The sequence below is a fragment of the Cololabis saira genome, chromosome 3, assembly GCF_033807715.1.
Source record: "Cololabis saira isolate AMF1-May2022 chromosome 3, fColSai1.1, whole genome shotgun sequence".
In the NCBI taxonomy this organism is placed as follows: Eukaryota; Metazoa; Chordata; class Actinopteri; order Beloniformes; family Belonidae; genus Cololabis; species Cololabis saira.
This window is the reverse complement of record NC_084589.1, coordinates 6638857-6662390: the sequence shown is the minus strand read 5'-3', so window position 1 is coordinate 6662390 and position 23534 is coordinate 6638857. Positions and strand designations below refer to the sequence as shown.

General features: G+C 43.4%; 1 protein-coding gene across 1 annotated transcript in view; it reads right to left on the bottom strand.

Moving 5' to 3' along the window:
- Window positions 1-595: 595 nt before the first annotated feature.
- Window positions 596-23534, bottom strand: part of LOC133440833 (phosphatidylinositol-3-phosphatase SAC1-B-like) — a 34827-nt gene continuing 11888 nt past the window's right edge. The window contains exons 7-20 of the mRNA XM_061718154.1: window positions 20634-20667; window positions 20449-20550; window positions 19451-19536; window positions 18317-18403; window positions 18125-18193; window positions 17525-17604; window positions 17327-17425; window positions 14114-14252; window positions 10514-10583; window positions 9997-10069; window positions 2562-2655; window positions 2365-2457; window positions 2228-2285; window positions 596-1014 (exon numbers count right to left, since the gene is read on the bottom strand). Coding sequence (XP_061574138.1) covers window positions 878-1014; window positions 2228-2285; window positions 2365-2457; window positions 2562-2655; window positions 9997-10069; window positions 10514-10583; window positions 14114-14252; window positions 17327-17425; window positions 17525-17604; window positions 18125-18193; window positions 18317-18403; window positions 19451-19536; window positions 20449-20550; window positions 20634-20667 — 1221 coding nt within the window. The 3' untranslated portion in view covers window positions 596-877. The remainder of the gene's footprint in view (window positions 1015-2227; window positions 2286-2364; window positions 2458-2561; window positions 2656-9996; window positions 10070-10513; window positions 10584-14113; window positions 14253-17326; window positions 17426-17524; window positions 17605-18124; window positions 18194-18316; window positions 18404-19450; window positions 19537-20448; window positions 20551-20633; window positions 20668-23534) is intronic.

Here is a 23534-nt window from a genome sequence, read left to right as displayed (position 1 = left end):
ATTTTCACTTGAAATAAGTAGGAAAATCTGCCAGTGGAACAAGATTTTTTTGCTTGTAATAAGAAGATAAATCTTGTCCCACTGGCAGATTTTCCTACTTATTTCAACTGAAAATTTACTTGAAACAGGTGAAAATTGTCAAATAACAAGTTATTTTTCTGGTAATGAGTCTTGTTTTAAGTGTAATGAGATTTTTTGACTAAAAATGAGACATTTTAACTAGAAATAAGACAAATATTCCTGGTATGATTTTGAGTTTTTGCAGTGTGAGAGTGAGAGAAGCTTCAAGCGGCGACGCTTTTTAATTTTTAGTTTGTCTCGGTGCTACTGAAAAGTCAGCTGGAGCCGTGAGCAGCTATGAAGAGACAGAGATCCTGGTAGATCTGGTCGTTCCTTATCTCCGTCTAGATCTTTTTAATTCTCTCCTCAGCACCAGGTTTATGAACATCTGACCCTCAGAGTTGGATCATGAAACAGACTTTTGCTGCCGTTGCTGGTGGAATAAAATGAACAAGAATCCGTCAGAGTCTCTTTCTCTGATTTCCTCCTCCTGACTCAGACGTCTGACTCCAACCCCCCGACCAATTGGTGGCCTGTAGTGTGATGATGTCAGATACAGCCGACTCAGCAGCTTACAACCTGGGCAGAATAGTACCCTAGTGGGAAAGCGCAAAACTGGGGTGAGTCGAGTCGGGCTGAGTAGGTTCTAGTGGAATAGCGTCACCTGTCACAGACACGGGTGCAGAGCTCTGCCCGTGCGTCAGTAAAGGCTCAGGTTGTGTGCACGCTGAGGCCGGCGGGGCAGCGAGGACCAGCTGGAGGTGGAGGTGGGTGCCCAGCCCCCCCCGGGGCCCGGCTGCTCTCCACACACACACGTTCAGTCCAGCTTCTCCTTCTGCACCAGTCTGGGAGCGTCCACGAAGTCCCGTCCGTTGAAAAGGATGAGTCCTCCAGTCACGGCGCTGGCGCTGCCCCAGAACAGAACGTACGGCAGAGTCTCCGTCCACGTGTCGCCTGCCAACACACCCACACATTTCACACTTTTCACCTTAAAACATTTTCACACATTTTAGTCACAACATTTTTCAGCAAATTAATATTTTTCATTAACTCCATCAAACTAATGTGTTTTTAATTTTTTTTTTATTTTTTTTGGGGGGGGGGGGGGTATTCAAATGATGCCTAAAGTCTTAATATTGGAGATGCTCCACTTGATCAATGGCTGGGATAACATTATTTTCCGGGACCGAACAGGCTCTCAGAAATCAGATTTTGTGTCCGTCGATTAAACAATTGCGTGTTTTTTGTTGGGAGGCTTTTCTCTGCAGAGAGTCAGGTTGGTAATGGGCGATAAACAATACTCGAGTTGTGAAAAACAATCAGGGAGGATGGTGGATTTGATCATATGGGGACAGATCATTTGTGCTGATTACAAATAATATAATATATTACAAATAATAGCAGTGACCAAAACACCTGCAGAAATACTGCAGGAATGACATAGCAGCAGTTAAATGCAGCCTTCTGTAAGCTTTAAATATCCACTGGGCTTACATCAAATACATCAAAACACAACAATAAAAAACACTTTTCTGAACTTATCAATATGACTCTGTCCTTCACAGGATAAGTAACATGGATCACTGCAAAAACTCTAAATCTTAACAACAATATTTGTCTTATTTCTAGTTAAAATGTCTCATTTTATTAAAAAAATCTCATTACACTTAAAACAAGAATCATCACTGGAAAAAAACAACTTTTTTGCCTATGGTGACGTTACATTAGGCGCAGATTCTGAACGGCTCGTAGAAGTCACATGACACTGGAAGTGCCCGGGCGGGGTGCACAGACCCTGCAGAATTCAGTTGCTTTTCATCTTCTCTGAGTTGGCAGGGTGAGGGGAGACCACTTTATATATGTTAAAACAAGAAAAAACGTGTTTTTCATAATAGGTCCCCTTTAAGATTAGGATTCCCAGAATATTCAAATTTTTTGAGATAGGATATTTGAGTTTTCTTAAGCTGTAAGCCATGATCAGCAATATTAAAATAATAAAAGGCTTGCAATATTTCAGTTGATTTGTAATGAATCCAGAATGTATGACATTTTTGCATTACAGAAAATAAAGGACTTTATCACAATATTCTAATTTTCTGAGACAGTCCTGTATGTATCTGTGCTTTTAAACCAGTCTTAAATGTCTGTTAAATGTAGTAGTTCTTACCAGCCATGAGCAGGCAAATGATGCACATGGAGAAAGCTACAACCATGACGATAGGCAACTGGGAAGGAGGAGAACAGAATCATGATGATTGCCTTGGAAAACAAATGCAGCTGTTTGTGTCTTTGACATTTTCTCACGGTGAAAAACTTCCAGTCCTTGGGGTCCTGCAGCGGGGTGCTCAAGTCAGCTTCGTCCACAGCGTAGTTCCCCAAGAACAGATCGATGGAGTCCTGCGTGGAGACGGAGCAACTGAGCGGTTCCAGCGTTCTACCACAATGCTGTCTGCAGTTCAGTAATCATGGCTGATGCAGGATAAGGACCAGTACACACTCACCTGTCGAAAGCCATCGGAGAAGTTGTTCTTGTAATATCGGATCATGGAGTTCCAGCCGTCCATAAGCAGTCCCACGTACGTTCTCTTTCCTGTCCTGAAAACAGCAGCAGTTGCACTCAAGACTCAGGACATGCAGCCCTGCAGAGAAGCTGGGGAGTTTTCTAAAACACAACTGAACATCTGTGAAGTTTGTGTTCACCTTAATTTTAAAAAATCCAGCTACAAATGAAATGATTGTCACTCAGCAGCCACTCGTCCATCCTTCTTCTACAATCTCTTCATCCTGTCCAGGGTCACAGAGGGTGGAGATGACCCCAGCTCACTTCTCCAGTTGGGTTAGAACTAGGGATGCCCCGATACCGATACTGGTATCGGGGCCGATACTGCTCTCATATACTCGTACTCGCAAAAACTCTCCGATACCACGCACCAATACTTCATTGTTGTTGTAGTTACTGGTTAGTGACTCTAGGGGGAGATGTGGAGCTGCAGTCAGCGTGGTGATGAGAAGAGAGTGATACATGAGTGAGAAGAGAGTGATACATGAGTGAGACTGGCAGCGCCGTTTCAGGAAAGATAGAGACAATTAATCCAGCGGGACGTCAGCAGTGTGGACATGTTTCAGAATAAGGGACGACGACAGAAGCAAGGCAGACTGAAGCTACTGCTGCTAAGGTGTCAGGAGGAGGGAAGGAGAATACGTCGTTTAATACCAGAAACTTGATAAAACCTCTCAAGACGCATCATAAAGCTGAGGATACGGAGTTTGCTAATGCTACTGCAAGAACACAACAGCAACATTAGCTCAGGTTCTGCAAAAGAGACAGACAATCAGGCAAGAGACAACGTTAAAAAACGGAGGCTCTAACCCGTTATAAAGCGCTGGATGAGCAGCCACTGAAGTTGGAGAAGACGGAGGATTTCACCGTCGTCTCGACGCACTCGAGCCGTGATATGATGTTTCATTGATATGTTATATGTTAGATATTTTCTTAAATGTGAAAACAGTGCCAGTGTGGGGACTTTTTATTTACACAGAAAGATTATTTTTTGTTTAAAATAGTTATTCTACTCATTTTATTTATTTTTATTGAATTTATCTGTTGCAAATAAAACCTGTCTTCCAATTCATTGCATTTTTCATTGCATTTTTCGCCTAGTTATTTTTGTGGTAGAAGTATCGTATCGGTACTCGGTATCGGCAAGTACACAAATTAAAATATAGTATCGGTATATATAGTATGGTATCGGGGCATCCCTAGTTAGAACCACAGATTAGTAGAACATTCATGACTCTTGACTGGTCATGGGTCCTGTGGCCGCGTCCACACATCCCATCCTGCTTGTGATCCGCTACTTAAAGGGAAAGTTCTGTTTTTTACAACCTGGACCTTATTTCTGGCATTTTTTATGGTCGTATACTCACCCAGAAAAGTTTGGTGTCATTTGGAGTTCTTCGGAAGATATTAGGAGTTTTGTGCGAGCCGCTTCTCCATATAACGGTAGTGAACGGGGCACAGCGGGACACAGACGATGCAGCGTCTAAATAACACATGATTGCCGCGAAACTCTTCATTTCTTTTATGAATCACTAGATCAGCTTCCAGGACCTGTTGTCTACATCCGGGGCTGTGTGTGTAACAAATAAATCAGTTTGTAAACAAGACCTCTGACCTGCATGACGTCATCTCTGTGCGCGCATCCCGGACAGGTACAGCTAGACTTTGCTAACGTATACTCTGGCTCAAAACGGTAAGGACGTCCATCATATTCAAAGTCGTCGTCCACAACCTCAGAATTTGACAAATATTCAGACATGTTTCAAATAACTAACAGTAAACCAACATTAGCGAACTCCAGCTGTACACAGAGCTGCGTCTACGATGCGCGCACAGAGATGACGTCATGAGTTCAGAGGTCTTGTTTACAAACTGATTTATTTGTTACACACACAGCCCCGGATGTAGACAACAGGTCCTGGAAGCAGATCTAGTGATTCATAAAAGAAATGAACGAGTTTCGCGGCAATAATGTGTTATTTAGACGCTGCATCGTCTGTGTCCCGCTGTGCCCCGTTCACTACCATTATATGGATAAGCGGCTCGCAAAAAACCCCCTAATAAAAATAATAAATAATAAAAAATAAATAAAAATCTTCCAAAGGACTCCAAATGACACCAAACTTTTCTGGGTGAGTATACGACCATAAAAAATGCCAGAAATAAGGTCCAGGTTGTAAAAAACGGAACTTTCCCTTTAAGTCGTGTAAGAGTAACGAATGGCGGGAGCATGCAACATTTTCCTTTTCAGAGTGTAACAGGTCCACCAGGATGCTGTGAGACACGGCACCACCACAACAATGTGGTGTATTTAAGACGGGCTAATTGGGAACCTTAAAACTATACAGTACTACAAGTACTGCATGTACTTTGCCTTGTTTAAAAGGAAAGCCAAAATAGAAAGCCAGGGGCGGCCCTTTAGAAAGGTACAGGAGCTAATACAAGCTAATACAAATGAACCAAATATAATACACCTACACCTTTAGGAGGCCGACTACGGATGAGTGAGAGGCCGGAGGTACCGGGGCTCACCGGACACGGACCATCTCCTCAGCTTTAAACGCTCGGCAGAGCGAGCAACGGAGAGTTAGACAGAAAATCCACAACGAGAAGATACCGCTGGATGATTCCTGTGTCCCGGGACGGATCATCACTTGGGTTCTTTCTTCTTTTCATTAAGAATATACAGGACTGTCTCAGAAAATTTGAATATTGTGATAAAGTTCTTTATTTTCTGTAATGCAATTAAAAAAACAAAAATGTCATACATTCTGGATTCATTACAAATCAACTGAAATATTGCAAGCCTTTTATTATTTTAATATTGCTGATTATGGTTTACAGTTTAAGATTAAGATTCCCAGAATATTCTAATTTTTTGAGATAGGATATTTGAGTTTTCTTAAGCTGTAAGCCATGATCAGCAATATTAAAATAATAAAAAGCTTGCAATATTTCAGTTGATTTGTAATGAATCCAGAATGTATGACATTTTTGCATTACAGAAAATAAAGAACTTTATCACAATATTCTAATTTTCTGAGACAGTCCTGTATTACTACTGGGCTGGAACTGATCTGGTGAGATCAATCCTTTTTTTCCTTCCTTTTTCCAATGTAAAGAATTGCCATGAACAGTTTTGACTGGACTATTTAAGTTGATAAATAAGGGATATTTATTTATATACAGTGTATCTTTTATGCTGGTTTGGGGTTAAGTCGGGGAAGATGTCATTCAGTGCGAGACAATATAAACGATAAAACAATCAGCAGGAGGTTGATGAGAGCTTTATTTATTAACAGACACCAAACTATACCGGGTAACGCCTGAATTATGGTTGCCGTGACGCCATCATTCATGAACCCTTCGGACTTCTCCGTCACTCCATTTCAACGCGGTGCAGTACCCCCCCCAGAGCACTAGTTGATACTTTGTTTAGCTTCCGGTTTTTCCGGTCACAGTGAATCAAAGAGATAAGGACAATGTGCAAAAAAACAACAACAACAACAACAAAAAATCACACACACACACAAAGAAAAGAGCACTGAAAGTTCACGACTGCTTCACGAACCGGAACTGGAAATGCGTTGCTACCAAGCAATCCAATCACAGCCCTCTCGGTCTGCGTTGCGTCGTAGTTACATGTTTTGGGAGGTGCAAGTCAGGCTACGGCGTAGCTACGGAGAGACTCCCGCGTAGCCGTGTACCCTACGGTACACGTCTCATCATCATCATCTCAGCAGGAGGGCTGGGGACTCGTCACAGTAGTAGAGCACATTAATGAAAAATCGTTCACTTTGTGGTACAAGCGCCAAATTTGGTACACAAGTGCTTTTGGACCTACTATCTCATAAAAGTACGTTGCCCACTTGAACAAACAAAGGGGCCACCATTTTTCAAGATGGCCGCCATTCCAAGTGGTTTGAAACAGCGTTTGAACTATATTTTGATTGAATAGTCCTATTCTGATGGTTTATACATTGAAATATGTGTTTTTGCACATGAGAAATACAACTCTGCATTTAGAAAATCAAAATTATTGAGTATTATGATGATACAATGCAAATTAAATGAAAAAAACACTCACAAACAAAGACATTAGTTTCACTTAAAGCTTTTGGACCTGTAAGCTACTTGTAGGGGAGGCCACGTAGAGGCTGTCTTTGTCTTTTTTTTGTATAGGCTATTTTTTATTTTTTTTTTTATTTTTAGATAACAGTATAAAAACACAGAAAAGGTGTCAAAGCATAGGCTGCATGTTTTACGATCCAGAACTTGAATCAACATAACTTAAAAAATAATAATACAAATATCCAACTCAAACATTCAACTTAAACTTGGTTGTTCTATTTTCTTAGCCCTCACATGCACAGGCATACAACTGTGTGCACTTCAGGCCGAAGCGATAGCATTTGCATCGTCCTTGGCATTCAGTCTTGCAGCCACATTTTGTCAACTGCTCACAAGTCTGAGCAATGTGTGGAAGGGTTGTCCAGAGAACTTGCCAGATCTGACCATCTTTTTGCCAGCCCCAGTTGGCAGGACTTTCAGTTTGCATTTTGCACACTGTTGCTTGGCCCCATATGCAGGCAGCTTGGAAAGCAGACCGTTTCACATGCTGAACGAGGGATGCGCTTGTTGGTGGAATGGCATCATAAGACCTTTGCTTCCGAGCAAACAAGTCCAGTCTTGCCTCATCAACCTTGCATGTAGTACTTTGCTTGTCATACATGGTGATGACAAACTTCTCAAGGATGTTGAGGTCTGCATCTTCTATGATAGGTGGGTATTGGCTGAGCTTTTTGAAGACAGGACTAACTTCAGGGCAAACCTCCCATGCTTGCCATGCACTATTCTTGCTTTTACCATGGAAAGCTGACACAACATCGCAGCCAGTGAAGGCATGGAAGAACAGCATGCCACTGGATTTCTCTGGGCCAAGATTCACCACCATATCATGAATTGGCAACCACCTAATGGACTGACCCTGGCCAAATTCTATCCAGATCTTTTCCAAGCCTGCATCCTGAAGAGTCGCAAAAACATTGACTGCAACCACAAGAATATCTGTGTTGCATGCCTTAATCAACACAGACTTTATCTGTTGCTTGGCTGCATGAAGAGCATGTGTGAAGATTCTGGAGTCAGCTTCTTCGTGGTTGCAAGGACTTAAACCTTCAAGGCTGATGGGTTTGTTTGAAAGAGCCTGCTCTCCTTTGGTCACAACCACGACATTGTCAGGACACAAGGTCACTATCTTCTCTGCTAGGAACCCAAAGAGTTCAGTCTTGTTTTCATTGTCTCGCAAGAAGCTTTTCCAGTTGGGCGGTAGTTTGGTTTTGTCGGTGACTCTACGTCGACCTCCCTTACCTCTGTTTGAGGTTTCAGCCTTCAGGCTTGAAGTCCAGTAGACATCAAAAATGATGTCTGTTCGCTCATACTTTGATGAGTATGCCTGGATCTTTGGAACTACATCTTGGACAGCATATTCCTCAAAGGTCTTTGAGGTCTTTGGAGACAATGAATACACAAGAGAGAAACCATCAATGATAATAGCACCACATTCTGGTTGTTTGTCAGGAGGAGAAATGGTAGCTTCCAAAATGTTTGCAAGCTGAGACTTCTGGCCGTAGTAGAGTTTCCCTGTGTCGCTCAGTGCTGCAGGGAAAGACTGATTCTCATGCTTAAAGAACTCAAGCAGGTCACACTCTCGTGATTGGCAGGATATAAAGAGCTGTGAGAACAGGCGACAGTCATCTTTGAGTACCTGCTTCTTCATGTCACTGCAAGCTGAAGCTGCTTCTTGGCGAAAGAAGTCAACTTTGTTCTTTTTAATCGGCCTATAGAAGGAAGTCTCATCACCCAGACCACTGAAAAAGTCTCTGAAGGCAACTTGACCTTTCTCAAAGCATTTGGGACACTAAAGTATACTACAACTACAGTGAGTACACCACTACAACAGTTAGTAAACTACAACTACAGTTAGTACACTACAAGCTGACACTGAACCCCATGCTGAGTCTCACAGCAGTTATGTCACCAGTGTGCCCTGGTTGTGCTTTGACATCACTCTTATAAAAAAATACTAATCAATAAATGTTGACCACAGAATTTTAATGAATTATCATTTATATTGCTAAATTAGTACTTTTATTTCAGTAAAGAACGCTTGTGTTGCTGTATGTGTGTGTGTGTGTGTGCGTGTGTGTGTGTGTGTGTGGTGAGTGACAGTCAAAAGTTTGGACACATTTTCACAAATGATTCACACAAAAAACACATCCCTCAGAATTCTGCAGATTTTCACTTACGATCATTGCAGAAAACTGAAGAAAAAACGCGAAAACGCTACTTTTTAGTCATTTAATAGCCATTATCTTGAAAATTGGTGGCCATATTGGAATTCAATTGACACATTGAGTTATTCCAGTCATAATACATTCATTTTGATGCTTGGATCATTAACATTCTTTTGTTAATTCAAGTTCTACCTCGAAAACCTTTTTTTGGCGTTTGACGAGGCGGCCATCTTGAAAACTGGCGGCCCTCTTCGATTTTCAGCTGGGCAACGTACTTTTATTAGAAGGTATGTCCTGGACATCATTTGTACCAAATTTGGTGCTTGTACCATGAAGTGAACGATTCGGCTCAAAAATGGACTTAAGCAGCCCCACTACAGTGGGTCAAATCAGAGTCGTGGACAGACGGACGGACGGATGGATGGATTAAGGGATTGGTGGTTGACTGGTTCTGGTTAATGTGTGAAGACTGGCCAGCTCTGTTTTACGTGTGAAGACTGGCCAGCTCTGTTTTACATGTGAAGACTGAGCGGTTCTGTTTTACGTGTGAAGACTCAGCGGTTCTGTTTTACGTGTGAAGACTGAGCGGTTCTGTTTTACGTGTGAAGACTGAGCGGTTCTGTTTTAGGTGTGAAGACTGAGCGGTTCTGTTTTAGGTGTGAAGACTGAGCGGTTCTGTTTTACGTGTGAAGACTGAGCGGTTCTGTTTTAGGTGTGAAGACTGAGCGGTTCTGTTTTAGGTGTGAAGACTGAGCGGTTCTGTTTTATGTGTGAAGACTGAGCGGTTCTGTTTTACGTGTAAAGACTGAGCGGTTCTGTTTTACGTGTGAAGACTGAGCGGTTCTGTTTTACGTGTGAAGACTGAGCGGTTCTGTTTTAGGTGTGAAGACTGAGCGGTTCTGTTTTAGGTGTGAAGACTGAGCGGTTCTGTTTTACGTGTGAAGACTGAGCGGTTCTGTTTTACGTGTGAAGACTGAGCGGTTCTGTTTTACGTGTGAAGACTGAGCGGTTCTGTTTTACGTGTGAAGACTGAGCGGTTCTGTTTTACGTGTGAAGACTGAGCGGTTCTGGCGTACTGACCTGGTGAAGTCGGTCTTTAAGGCGCCAGTTCCAGCGTACTGTTTGGCACAAGCATCTGCGTTGTTGGCCCAGGCTGCATGAAAAAGAAGAAACGCAGGAACACATTCATTCAGAGAGAAGAAATCGTTTCTTTCATATTTTACTAGTTAAAACTGTTTTCACATCCTACTTATAAATGATCAGATCAATAAGAGAAGCTGTGGCGCCGAGGATGGCTGCCTTGTCGCTAGCTCCCTCTCAACTTTGCTGCTCTTTATCGTATTTCACATTTTACTCTGTTTTATGCATGTTTATGCTGTTAAGCAATAGGGTGATTGTGATTATTGTATGTATGTATGTATGTATGTATGTATGTATGTATGTATGTATGTATGTATGTATGTATGTATGTATGTATGTATGTATGTATGTATGTATGTATGTATGTATGTATGTATGTATGTATGCAGTGTTTTGCTTATTCACAAACTGGGCATGGATGGTGTTGGTGTGTCTGCTTCACCACTGTCTGACCTACCACTCTTGTACATCTTCTCAAAGTCCATCTGATCTTCAACCTTCTGGCCCAGGCTGAGGACTCCCATTCTCTGCAAACACACACAAAACACATGTATGAGAAGCAAACTTTAGTCCAAGACTTTCACAAATATCATTTTGGCTTTCATAAGGAGCGTAAGGGATTTCTGGATGATGTCACGTCTTGTTGATATTTGAACAAAACCTGAAAAAACTAAAGCGATGGCTCCTCCCGCTCCCTGAAAAAATACCCCCCATTACAAGTATGAATCCTCCCCAGTCAGCGACTGAATGGAGCAGTGTTTTTAATGTGGTTTGTTTCCAGTTTGTGCAGCCAGAACTGGGAAAGAGGACTGTTTTTTTTTTTTTTTTTTACAATGTTCTGTAATTTGGATTTAATAGGTTAATGTGACTTTGTCTTCATCTGAGTCACAATACAAGACAAAAATGTCTGAAATCTCCATAAATCTGTACCTCTTCACATCCTTCACGCACAAGCTGCTCTTAAAACTCAGGTGTGATCGTCAGAACGTGTGCACATTTCTGAATGTCAATCATAACTAATCAGCAGATGTCCACCTAGAGGAGCATCCTGAACCAGATCTACCTGTCCACATGGAGCACAGTAGGAAACGAGATGGAGACGAGCTTCCAGACATGCCCTTCCACCTCATCTTCACTGGAGAGAACAAGAACAAATATTTTACTGTGGGTTTGACGGGTCTGTGACAGGCACCAGCAAGGTCCAGGTCTGTGACAGGCACCAACAAGGTCCAGGTCTGTGACAGGCACCAGCAAGGTCCGGGTCTGTGACAGGCACCAGCAAGGTCCAGGTCTGATACAGGCACCAGCAAGGTCCAGGTCTGATACAGGCACCAGCAAGGTCCGGGTCTGATACAGGCACCAGCAAGGTCCGGGTCTGTGACAGGCACCAGCAAGGTCCGGGTCTGTGACAGGCACCAGCAAGGTCCGGGTCTGTGACAGGCACCAGCAAGGTCCAGGTCTGTGACAGGCACCAGGAAGGTCCGGGTCTGATAAAGGCACCAGGAAGGTCACGGTCTGATACAGGCACCAGGAAGGTCCAGGTCTGATACAGGCACCAGCAAGGTCCAGGTCTGTGACAGGCACCAGCAAGGTCCAGGTCTGTGACAGGCACCAGCAAGGTCTGGGTCTGTGACAGGCAACAGCAAGGTCCGGGTCTGTGACAGGCAACAGCAAGGTCCAGGTCTGTGACAGGCACCAGCAAGGTCCAGGTCGGTCTTTGACAGGCACCAGGAAGGTCCAGGTCTGATACAGGCACCAGCAAGGTCCAGGTCTGTGACAGGCACCAGCAAGGTCCAGGTCTGATACAGGCACCAGCAAGGTCCAGGTCGGTCTTTGACAGGCACCAGGAAGGTCCAGGTCGGTCTTTGACAGGCACCAGGAAGGTCCGGGTCATTGACAGGCACCAGGAAGGTCCAGGTCTGTGACAGGCACCAACAAGGTCCAGGTCTGTGACAGGCACCAGCAAGGTCCAGGTCTGTGACAGGCACCAGCAAGGTCCGGGTCTGTGACAGGCACCAGGAAGGTCCGGGTCTGTGACAGGCACCAGCAAGGTCCAGGTCTGTGACAGGCACCAACAAGGTCCAGGTCTGTGACAGGCACCAGCAAGGTCCGGGTCTGTGACAGGCACCAACAAGGTCCAGGTCTGTGACAGGCACCAGCAAGGTCCGGGTCTGTGACAGGCACCAGCAAGGTCCAGGTCGGTCTTTGACAGGCACCAACAAGGTCCAGGTCTGATACAGGCACCAGCAAAGTCCAGGTCGGTCTTTGACAGGCACCAACAAGGTCCAGGTCTGATACAGGCACCAGGAAGGTCCGGGTCTGTGACAGGCACCAGCAAGGTCCAGGTCGGTCTTTGACAGGCACCAACAAGGTCCAGGTCTGATACAGGCACCAGCAAAGTCCAGGTCGGTCTTTGACAGGCACCAACAAGGTCCGGGTCTGTGACAGGCAACAACAAGGTCCAGGTCTGATACAGGCACCAGGAAGGTCCGGGTCTGTGACAGGCACCAACAAGGTCCAGGTCTGTGACAGGCACCAGGAAGGTCCAGGTCTGTGACAGGCACCAGGAAGGTCCGGGTCTGTGACAGGCACCAGCACGGTCCAGGTCGGTCTTTGACAGGCACCAGGAAGGTCCGGGTCTGTGACAGGCACCAGCAAGGTCCGGATCTGTGACAGGCACCAACAAGGTCCAGGTCTGTGACAGGCACCAGCACGGTCCAGGTCGGTCTTTGACAGGCACCAGGAAGGTCAGAGTCTGTGACAGGCACCAGCAAGGTCCGGATCTGTGACAGGCACCAGGAAGGTCCGGGTCTGTGACAGGCACCAGGAAGGTCCGGGTCTGTGACAGGCACCAGGAAGGTCCGGGTCTGTGACAGGCACCAGCAAGGTCCAGGTCTGTGACAGGCACCAGCAAGGTCCGGGTCTGATACAGGCACCAGCAAGGTCCGGGTCTGTGACAGGCACCAGCAAGGTCCAGGTCTGATACAGGCACCAGGAAGGTCCGGGTCTGATACAGGCACCAGCAAGGTCCGGGTCTGTGACAGGCACCAGCAAGGTCCAGGTCTGATACAGGCACCAGGAAGTTTCGGGTCTGTGACAGGCACCAGCAAGGTCCAGGTCTGATACAGGCACCAGGAAGGTCCGGGTCTGATACAGGCACCAGGAAGGTCCGGGTCTGTGACAGGCACCAGCAAGGTCCGGGTCTGTGACAGGCACCAGGAAGGTCCGGGTCTGTGACAGGCACCAGGAAGGTCCGGGTCTGTGACAGGCACCAGCAAGGTCCAGGTCTGTGACAGGCACCAGCAAGGTCCGGGTCTGATACAGGCAACAGCAAGGTCCGGGTCTGTGACAGGCACCAGCAAGGTCCAGGTCTGATACAGGCACCAGGAAGGTCCGGGTCTGATACAGGCACCAGCAAGGTCCGGGTCTGTGACAGGCACCAGCAAGGTCCGGGTCTGATACAGGCACCAGGAAGGTCCGGGTCTGTGACAGGCACCAGCAAGGTCCAGGTCTGATACAGGCACCAGGAAGGTCCGGGTCTGATACAGGCACCAGGAAGGTCCGGGTCTGTGACAGGCACCAGCAAGGTCCGGATCTGATACAGGCACCAGGAAGGTCCAGGTCTGATACAGGCACCAGCAAGGTCCGGATCTGTGACAGGCACCAGGAAGGTCCGGGTCTGTGACAGACACCAGGAAGGTCCAGGTCTGGAATCATTGAGAACTCCATTGCTGGAACCAGCGAGAGGTCCAGGTCTGGAACTTTGTCGACCACGTCAACATCTTAAAAATTCTATATGAGTTTGTGAATCTGTTGCAGAACAGTCTCAGTTCCATCCAAAAATCAAGCCGATCCAGAACACCAAAGTCTCCAGCCAAACCTCTGAGCAGCCTGTGGTTTGTACCCCACCATGGTACCACTGATTCTGGTATGTTTGTCTTTAAAATCAGTGCTGCTTGAGCAACCGACTGATCCACAACAGCAGGAGAGGACTTAATGTTCATGAACATGAACTCATGGGCAGCAGTTACCTGTGGTCGTCTCAGGTGTGAGTTACCTGCAGCTGTGACTGGAGAGAGCGGCGGGACAGCAGATTCTGGACAACATTAGTTCGGTCCAAACAGTCCATGCAGTTGGACCGAAAAGTCCCCTCTTGGCTCAACAGCACCTTCCCATCAACATCCACCAGGAAATACCTGCATCGGTACACAATGTCATTCAATTTCAATTCAATTTGAGACAAGTCCCACTGTAAACGTTACAGCTACCAGTACTTGAATCGCTGTATTGAGTCAGCTTTAGTTTTAATTTTGAATTGAGAGTCTGCTTAAGTGCCTATTTGAGACTCAGCCTTATTTTATTTCTGAATTTTATTTATTTAACTGTATTTGTATTGAATTTTTAAATAATGCACCTGGCCTAATTGGTTTGCTGATGTGCTTGAGCTTTTTCTTTTGAATTTCATTTATGAAACACTTCACAAATAAAAATGTGGGTTTCAAATCTTCTCTTCTTAGGGCCTGATTTACTAAAGGTTTGCGTGTGTAAAAACGTGTGCAAACTTGACATCACCCGCAAACCAAAGTGCCAGCTGATCTACTAACAGCGTGCAAAGAGGACTGCGCCTCTCAAATGAGCAAAATAGCACACGCTGTTCATTTAGTACTTTTGCCCTGATGAATAATCAATATGGGGCGTACCCGCCAGAAATCGCTAAATACTGGGAGGGGAAAATGCAAATAGGTTGATTTACCACACGCAATGAGATTTACCAAGCCCGAAAGTAATTGCGGGGATTGTGATTGCGTCTGTATTTAATACGTTCGAAAGGAAGGTGCTAATCTGCCCAGCATTACGCACCGATGGCTGCTGTTATTGTGGTGTTGTGCCGTATTCAGCACCCCTGCCGTGAAAAGCACCCCCTCATACACACTCACACAAACACATACTTAGGAGTTTATATTATATATATTTACAAATATTATGGAAGACAACACAGTAAGCAGGCTATTAATTAATGACATCAATAACCATTTACCCGATTTTTGTTATCTGTGACTGTGATTGTGGGAAAGTATGACTATTGTGGAATCCATGAGCGCATTTAAACATGAATCATTAACACAAAACTGGACGCTAAACAGAACGTGACACGGAATGAGAATATAATTTTTGTCATTGTGTGTACGTTGTCATTTGTAGTAAATTAAACATGAGCATTTAGTCCTTTTTGACATTTACTCGTGAATAAGAGATCTGTGGGTAATATATGTCGACGAGGGGGTGCTTTTCACGGCAGGGTTGCTGAATACGGCACAACAATTTTCCTCTTCCACTAATATCTCTATAACTCCAACTCGTCAAATTTCATTTTGCGCTTGCAACTATCCTGCTTTCCATCCAGACTCTCCATGGCGCAAACCGTAAGACACGCAACACCTCATTTAAATACTGCGGTTTGCACCTGTTATCAATTGCGCAAGCATTCTTAGTAGATCACCCGCAAAACACACAACAACAGCACGTGCAAACTTTTTCAGTGCACACGCAATTTAGTACTCTTTATTTAGGACCTTAGTAAATCAGGCCCTTAGTGTATTCAATTGATTAGTCATGCACTGCAATTTTACAATGTCCTAGAATTAGAATTTTTTATTTGGGGACCTTTAGCAGATATGAGATTAAAATGTGATTAATTTGATTAATTAATTTGATTAATTTTATAATATAGATTGTTTTTTTTAATTGCCTGACAGCACTAATGTTAAGTCACCCACTATGATGAATTTACACACACTAACATCTGTTGAGGAACACACTGGTGTCCAGAGCCGGATTAACGCAAAGGCAAACTAGGCATGTGCCTAGGGCCCGATTGACAGAGGGGGGACCAGACAGAGGGACAAATTTTTTTTTTTTTTTTTTTTTTTTTTTGTCTGCAGACATATTAATGGTTGATACCATGCCGGTAAAAACCTATGGCATATATATATGTGCATTATTACTATATTTAGTATACATACATAAATATACGCATACATACGCACAGGGTTGCCGCAAGGGATGTGCGAACCGTGCGACCGCACAGCCCGGCCCCAAGGGGCCTCGCGCCCCAAGGGGCCTCGCGCCGCTATGGGCCGTTTTTTTTTTTTTTTTTTTTCCTTTTTTCCCTTATAAATATCAACAGTCACGTTCCATTACAGACCTAAATGTGTACTAGTCTGTGCATATCAATAAATATATGTGCAATGATGCGCGTGTCTGTTGTTCAATACAACTGATCAGACCAAGCGCGGACACAAGCTGCTCTGATCCAGACGGTGGAGTTGGAACAAACTGTCACACAATGTCGAGAGAACGAGACAGATTCAGGAAATTTCCATCAGTTGATGAAAAAAGAAAAAAACTAAAGAAAATGGAAGAGTTTAATGCCTCTCTGAAAGGCACGTTTGATAAATTTGTTACAAAATTCACTAATCAACCGGGTCTCAAGCAGCCGTGGGGCCCCGCGTCGAGGCAAGCCCAGATGATGATGAGGCAGGGGAAGGTATCCAGTATTTTGCTAATTGGAGAGTTAAAATTGCGCATATAGACACCCGATCAGACCCGAAAAACCCCAAAAATTCACGGCCCCCCCCCGGCCATTTCGCACAGGGCCTCGCAAATCTCCCAGACGGCTCTGCATACGCATACACATACATACATACATACATACATACATACATACATACATACTACAGCACACTTTGTCTTACTGCAAATTTTATTGGTCTTTGTAGATTTGACTTCTTATTTAACTATTCAATTTAATCAACACATTTAATTAAGATTTTCTGCAAAATGCAATAGCTTAAAACATTTATCTTATTTTACTCTGTTTACATAGCAATGCTGACACCTATTGGTGATTTACTGGTACTAATACCTTAACAATGATACTCGCAATCGATAAGATAAGGATAATTTAATAGCATTTAATAGAGCGGTGTAATAACGTATAAATAATAAAAATCAAAAAATAGTCTGATAGACTGTTTAATATACAACACATGACTTATTTTGGAATACAAAGAACCAACTTGACTATGACTATGCTATGTAAAATGTGAATTAACTTTTATTAGTAACTTTGGTAAGTTTAAAATTTCAATTCATAAATAACATCGATGGAGGGGGGCCCAAAAATCACAGTCTGCCTAGTGTAGTCCATTTATTTAATCCGGCTCTGCTGGTGTCTGCTGACCACATAAAAGAAGGAAGTTCCACCAACCCAAATTCCTCCTGCATGTCAGCAACCATGTCCAGTAGGATCTGAAGGCGGTGCCACCTCATCCGACTGCACTCCTTATGGAAGTCAAAGGCAATGTACCTGCAGAGAAGCAATGAGTCAACGGGTTCAACCCCCTGGAGCATCATCACACAACCAGACCAGATCTAAAGTTTCAGGCATAACTGCTGTTGATCTTACCTGATCAAGCTGTTCGCCGAGCACGTGACCATGTTGTCAAAGGCCAGTTCCAGTGGTTTTTCTGAGCCTTTCTGGTTGATCTAGAGATTTTCAAAATCAATGTTAACTATTTCTTAAAGGAGCTTGAGGCAGGATTTATGAAAAAAATTCATATACGTTTTAAGTTTTCTAGTAATAATGTCAGATGAAGCGTTCCAAACCAAAAAGAATGAGCCCTCTAGTGTATCTCTCCGTTGCCTTGAACAGGCTGTGTGCTGCAAAATGTGCTGCAATTCGGGGGCCGAATTTCCCGCGCTGTCCTGCGGATGTGACGTCACATGACGCTGCATGCACATTGTCCCCGTTCTCCTGTGCCGGCTTCGCTGTTGGCTGCAGTATCCCCGACGGCCATCGTGGCGCTAATGAGTCTCATTTCTTATTCTTGCCTCTTGCTCCTTTAAAGCCTTCATTTGAATTGTCCAATTATATTTTACATCCTAAAGACTGAGGCGTTTTCCTTAAAATGTCTGAAATTCCTAAACAGTAAATGCAAAACCTCTGCATTTAACGATAAACATAGACACTTTGATTACATCCTCTACACCCTTTTTTTCTTCTTACCAAGTTCAAAACAACTTGTCTTCCATAGAGAATAACCTGTGAGTCAAAATGCCGCTGAAATCCATTGAGCTGAAGAGAAAACAAAGAACAGATTAAAACAGGCATGAGAGCTAGAGTCCAAACAGGCATAAGGCCTTGATGATGTGACAAATAAAACAAACTGTTGATGTGACAAGAGTAAAACAAACTAACGTGGTTGAGTGTTTTACTGATCTGAGGTCTGGGTTTGTACTTTAGATTGGGCCTCTGGGACCAGAAGATGGGGATGGAACCTCTAGTCTGTGAAGAAGAAACAAACACACCACACTTATTCTTCCGTTATGGAACTTAACTGTTAACTGGGTCAAAACTTTAAATCAAGTAAGAAGTTTGCAGTATGCAAAGTTTAACAGACAAACAAGAGCACCAACATTGACTGCAGGATAACCAAGATAATGCAGGACCGTACATATACAGTAAAATACTGTCAGCAGCCACTTTATTAGGTACACCAGTCCCAGTGCTCGTTAACGCAAATTTCTAATCCACCAATCACATGGCAGCAATAGACATGGTCAAGAGACGATCTGCTGCAGTTCAAACCAGCATCAGAACGGGGAAGAAAGGTGATTCAAGTGACTTTACACGTGGCATGGTTGGTGCCAGACGGGCTGGTCGGAGTATTTCAGAAACTGCTGATCTACTGGGATTTTCACCCACAACCATCTCTAAGGTTTACAGAGAATGGTCCAAAAAAGATAAAATATCCAATGAGCGGCAGTTCTGTGGGTGCAGATGCCTTGTTGATGCCAGAGGAGAATGGCCGGACTGGTTGGAGCTGATAGAAAGGCAACAGTAACTCAAATAACCACTCGTTACAACCGAGGTTTGCAGAAGAGCATCTCTGAACCACAACACGTCTAACCTTGAGGTGGATGGGCTACAGCAGCACAAGGCCACACCGGGTCTGAATAGAGCCAAAAACAGGCACCAAACATTTTATTTTATCATTTGTTGTTTTGTTTTTTTTAAATCAAACCTGCACATTATGACTGCACTTCATTCATCCCAACAGGGTGAACTAACTTTTGTTCATCATTTATAATCACTAAAGTATAAAAAAAACCCTGATTGAAGAGCTTCTCCTGTTTTTTTTACATAATATTTTAAGAAGTAATCATTAAAATCCACTCTACAGTGCTGTAAACAAAAAAAATGAGACTCAAATAAAGCAGTGTTTCACTACTTTTGTAGGGTCAGAGCTGTAAGCGACAGCGTCTGTCATTATTTAAATTCTAAATGTGAAAATGACCATCGTTTCACAGATTTGAATCCTGTTTGACTCACCTGAACAAAAGAAGCTTTGGCACCATTGTATTGAACGATCTGCTCTGTCTCTACAAAGTTTGCGGCATGTCCCTCCACATCGATGCCTACAAAAACATATTGATAATATTTCAGACAGAAGAAAGAATCCTGCTAAACACATTTATCGCTCTACTGATCACTAGATCTAATCACATTTTACTATCTGACAACCTAACCAATGATTATCATCTCTAATGCTGCTGTGTCGCTGATCTGAGTTAATGTTTTCAGCCGGTACTGATGTTGGAAATAAGCAGAAGAGTTCCTCTAGATCAGGGGTTGGCAACCCAAAATGTTGAAAGAGCAGTATTGGACCAAAAACACAAAAAACTAATATGTCTGGAGCCGCAAAAAATGAGAAGTCTTGTACAAGCCTTAGAATGAAGGCAACACATGCTGCATGTTTCTTTATTAGTTATAACTGGGGGAAGATTTTTTTTTCATTATGCACTTCGACAAAAAAGTCGAAATGTCGAGAAAAAAGTCGAAATGTCGAGAAAAAAGTCGAAATGACGAGAAAAAAATCGAAATGTCGAGATTAATGTTGAAGTACAATTCTGAGAAACAAGTCGAAATGTCGATAAAAAAGTCGAAATTTCGAGAAAAATATCCAAATTTCGAGAAAAAAGTCGAAATGTCGAGAAAAAAGTCAAAATTTCGTGAACAAAGTCAAAATGTTGAGAAAAAAATTCAAATTGTCGAGAAAAAAGTCGAAATGTTGAGATTAATGTTGAAGTACAATCTCGCGAAAAAAGTAAAAATATCAAGAAATAAGTCAAAATTTTTAGGAAAATGTCAAGATTAAAAAGGAAAGGAAAAAGGAAGAAAAAAAGAAAAAAAGGAAAAAAAGAGGAAAAAAGGAAAAAAGGAAGAAAAAAAAGAAAAAATGGAAAAAAAAAAAAAGGTCAAACATTTCTGAAAAAGCTCCAGGAGCCACTAGGAACCCCTGCTCTAGAGGAAACGAGGTGAGCGGATACCTCGGACATAGTAGCGGACGCCGGCTCTGAAGCAGCTCCTCCTGGAGATGATGCTCCACTCAAACAGCTTTCCGTTGATGCAGCTGGTGTTTATGCTGATGACTGTCAGCTGTGTTAAGAGACCAACGCTAAGATAGAAACAGAGCAACGACTGACTCCAAGCAGACAACCAAGCGGAAGGATACAGCCGTGGATGACGGGATACACAAACTTGTGTAACTGGAAAATAAGAGCAGAGTAGAAGATAGAAAGTTAAAGAGCTCTTCTGAAATAAACATGTCAGTCAGGCCTTGGGAGTTTATTTTTACAAACAAGTCAATAGTTTAGTTCAGCCTCGTCACTTCTGTCACCTCTACATTCTCACCTCTCTACTCGTTATGAATGAAGACAATCGATGAAGTGACTATCATTCAATGGTGGTAATCAGTTTATCAATGACAATGGTGATTAGATAATCACCACCGTTTATGAACTGATCACCATCGTTCAGTAACTTGTCATCATTGATGAAATGATCACTACCATCACCGACTTATCACCATCATTGATGAAGTGATCATCAGAGGTGTGCAGAACTCTAGAGAAGTAGACGTTTCTTCGGTTTTCCGGTCTGAAACATTCAAGTGTGTGATAAAACAATGCCAAGAGGGAAAGACAAAAGAAAACATTTACTCCAGGATCAGACCTGTAATACTCAGAGGAAAAAAAAAGATCTCCATCTCAGAGCCTACAGGCCTCAATGATCCGGTCAAATGTTGAAGTTCAGGACAACACAATTAGAAGAAACAAAGAAAATGGAAGTAAAACTGAAGTACAAGAATAAAGGTTTTGGAATGAGCTGGTCAGAGTCCAGACCTGAGACCTTCCGTGAACTGTGTAGAAGTTACTGTCAACGAACACCAATGAACTGAAGTAACGTTGGAAAGAAGAATGGACCACAATTTGTTACCACAATTTGTTATGGTAGTTCCTGTTTTATTTTGAAGCCCATGTCTTTGTGTTTGAGTTCTGGCAGAGACGTTTTATTGTAAACTCTACCCCCCACTACGGTTGTGTTTCCTGTATCTGTGTCACGTGGGTTCCCCCACTGCCCCGCCCCTTTAGGAGACTAACAGCAGGTCCTGAGTCTATTGAGTCCTATGGGAAAAGTGAACGTGAGCACAGATTATTACCAATTCCTTCGCCCCATAGTAACCTAAGTAAATACGGGAGAGACTGGCCACTCCAGGACCTTGAAATGCTTCTTACGGAGCCACTCCTTAGTTGCCCTGGCTGTGTGTTTCGGGTCGTTGTCATGCTGGAAGACCCAGCCACGACCCATCTTCAATGCTCTTACTGAGGGAAGGAGGTTGTTGGCCAAGTTCTCGCGATACATGGCCCCATCCATCCTCCCCTCAATACGGTGCAGTCGTCCTGTCCCCTTTGCAGAAAAGCATCCCAAAAGAATGATGTTTCCACCTCCATGCTTCACGGTTGGGATGGTGTTCTTGGGGTTGTACTCATCCTTCTTCTTCCTCCAAACACGGCGAATGGAGTTTAGACCAAAAAGCTCTATTTAAGTCTCATCAGACCACATGGCCTTCTCCCATTCCTCCTCTGGATCATCCAGATGGTCATTGGCAAACTTCAGACGGGCCTTGACATGCACTGGCTTGAGCAGGGGGACCTTGCGTGCGCTGCAGGATTTTAATCCATGACGGCGTAGTGTGTTACTAATCGTTTTCTTTGAGACTGTGGTCCCAGCTCTCTTCAGGTCACTGACCAGGTCCTGCCGTGTAGTTCTGGGCTGATCCCTCACCTTCCTCATGATCATTGATGCCCCACCAGGTGAGATTTTGCATGGAGCCCCAGACCGAGGGAGATTGACCGTCATCTTGAACTTCTTCCATTTTCTAATAATTGCGCCAACAGTTGTTGCCTTCTCACCAAGCTGCTTGCCTATTGTCCTGTAGCCCATCCCAGCCTTGTGCAGGTCTACAATTGTATCCCTGATGTCCTTACACTTCACACTGGTCTTGGCCATTGTGGAGAGGTTGGAGTTTGTTTGAGTGTTTGGACAGGTGTCTTTTATACAGGTAACGAGTTCAAACAGGTGCAGTTAATACAGGTAATGAGTGGAGAACAGGAGGGCTTCTTAAAGAAGAACTAACAGGTCTGTGAGAGCCGGAAGTCTTACTGGTTGACAGGTGATCAAATACTTATGTCATGCAATAAAATGCAAATTAATTACTTAAAAATCATACAATGTGATTTTCTGGATTTTTTTTTTAGATTCCATCACTCACAGTTGAAGAGTAGCTATGATAAAAATTACAGACTTCTACATGCTTTGCAAGTGGGAAAACAAAATCGGCAGTGTATCAAATACTTGTTCTCCCCACTGTATATATATATATATATATATATATATATATATATATATATATATATATATATATGTATATGTATATATATTCATACATGTCTATGGTGCTGATTCAGAGATTCAGAGTCGTCGGTCACTGCAGAACTGCCAACGTCGTTTTCCCATCGGATAAACTGAAATTTAAAATAAAAATAAAACTTGCTTTTTTGCTTAATAATACTGTTATTGTTATTATTGAAGTCTTTTTGGAAGGGAAAAAAAGAATATTAGACTGATCCAATGATCTTGTACTGGGTTGATATCAGACAAAATAAGGCGCAAATATTAAAGTTGTACTGTATCTAGTGTTGTATGTTCCAAAACGATGTGGGGAAAGGGGCGACCACGCCGGCTTAGGAGACAGGAAATGGATGCCATTTCATACCATTGGCAGAAACAGTAATGCAGGATCTTCTGTATAGAGGATCTTTGGTTCTGGATTTAACGTTCCTGTTTCCCATCGGTCCTGATAGTCTGCACCTGTGTTTCGTTAACCCTTGTGTATATCTGCTCTTGTTTTTCCCTTGCTCCCTGCTGGTCCGTACGTTTCCTCCCTCCATGTTTCCATGTCAGGTTTTGTAGTTTTGATTCATGTTCTGGGTTTTTGCCGTTCTGCTAAGCAGCGCTTTTTGTTAAGTTAAATAAATCACTGTTTTTGGGAACTCCTGCTCTCCTACATCTG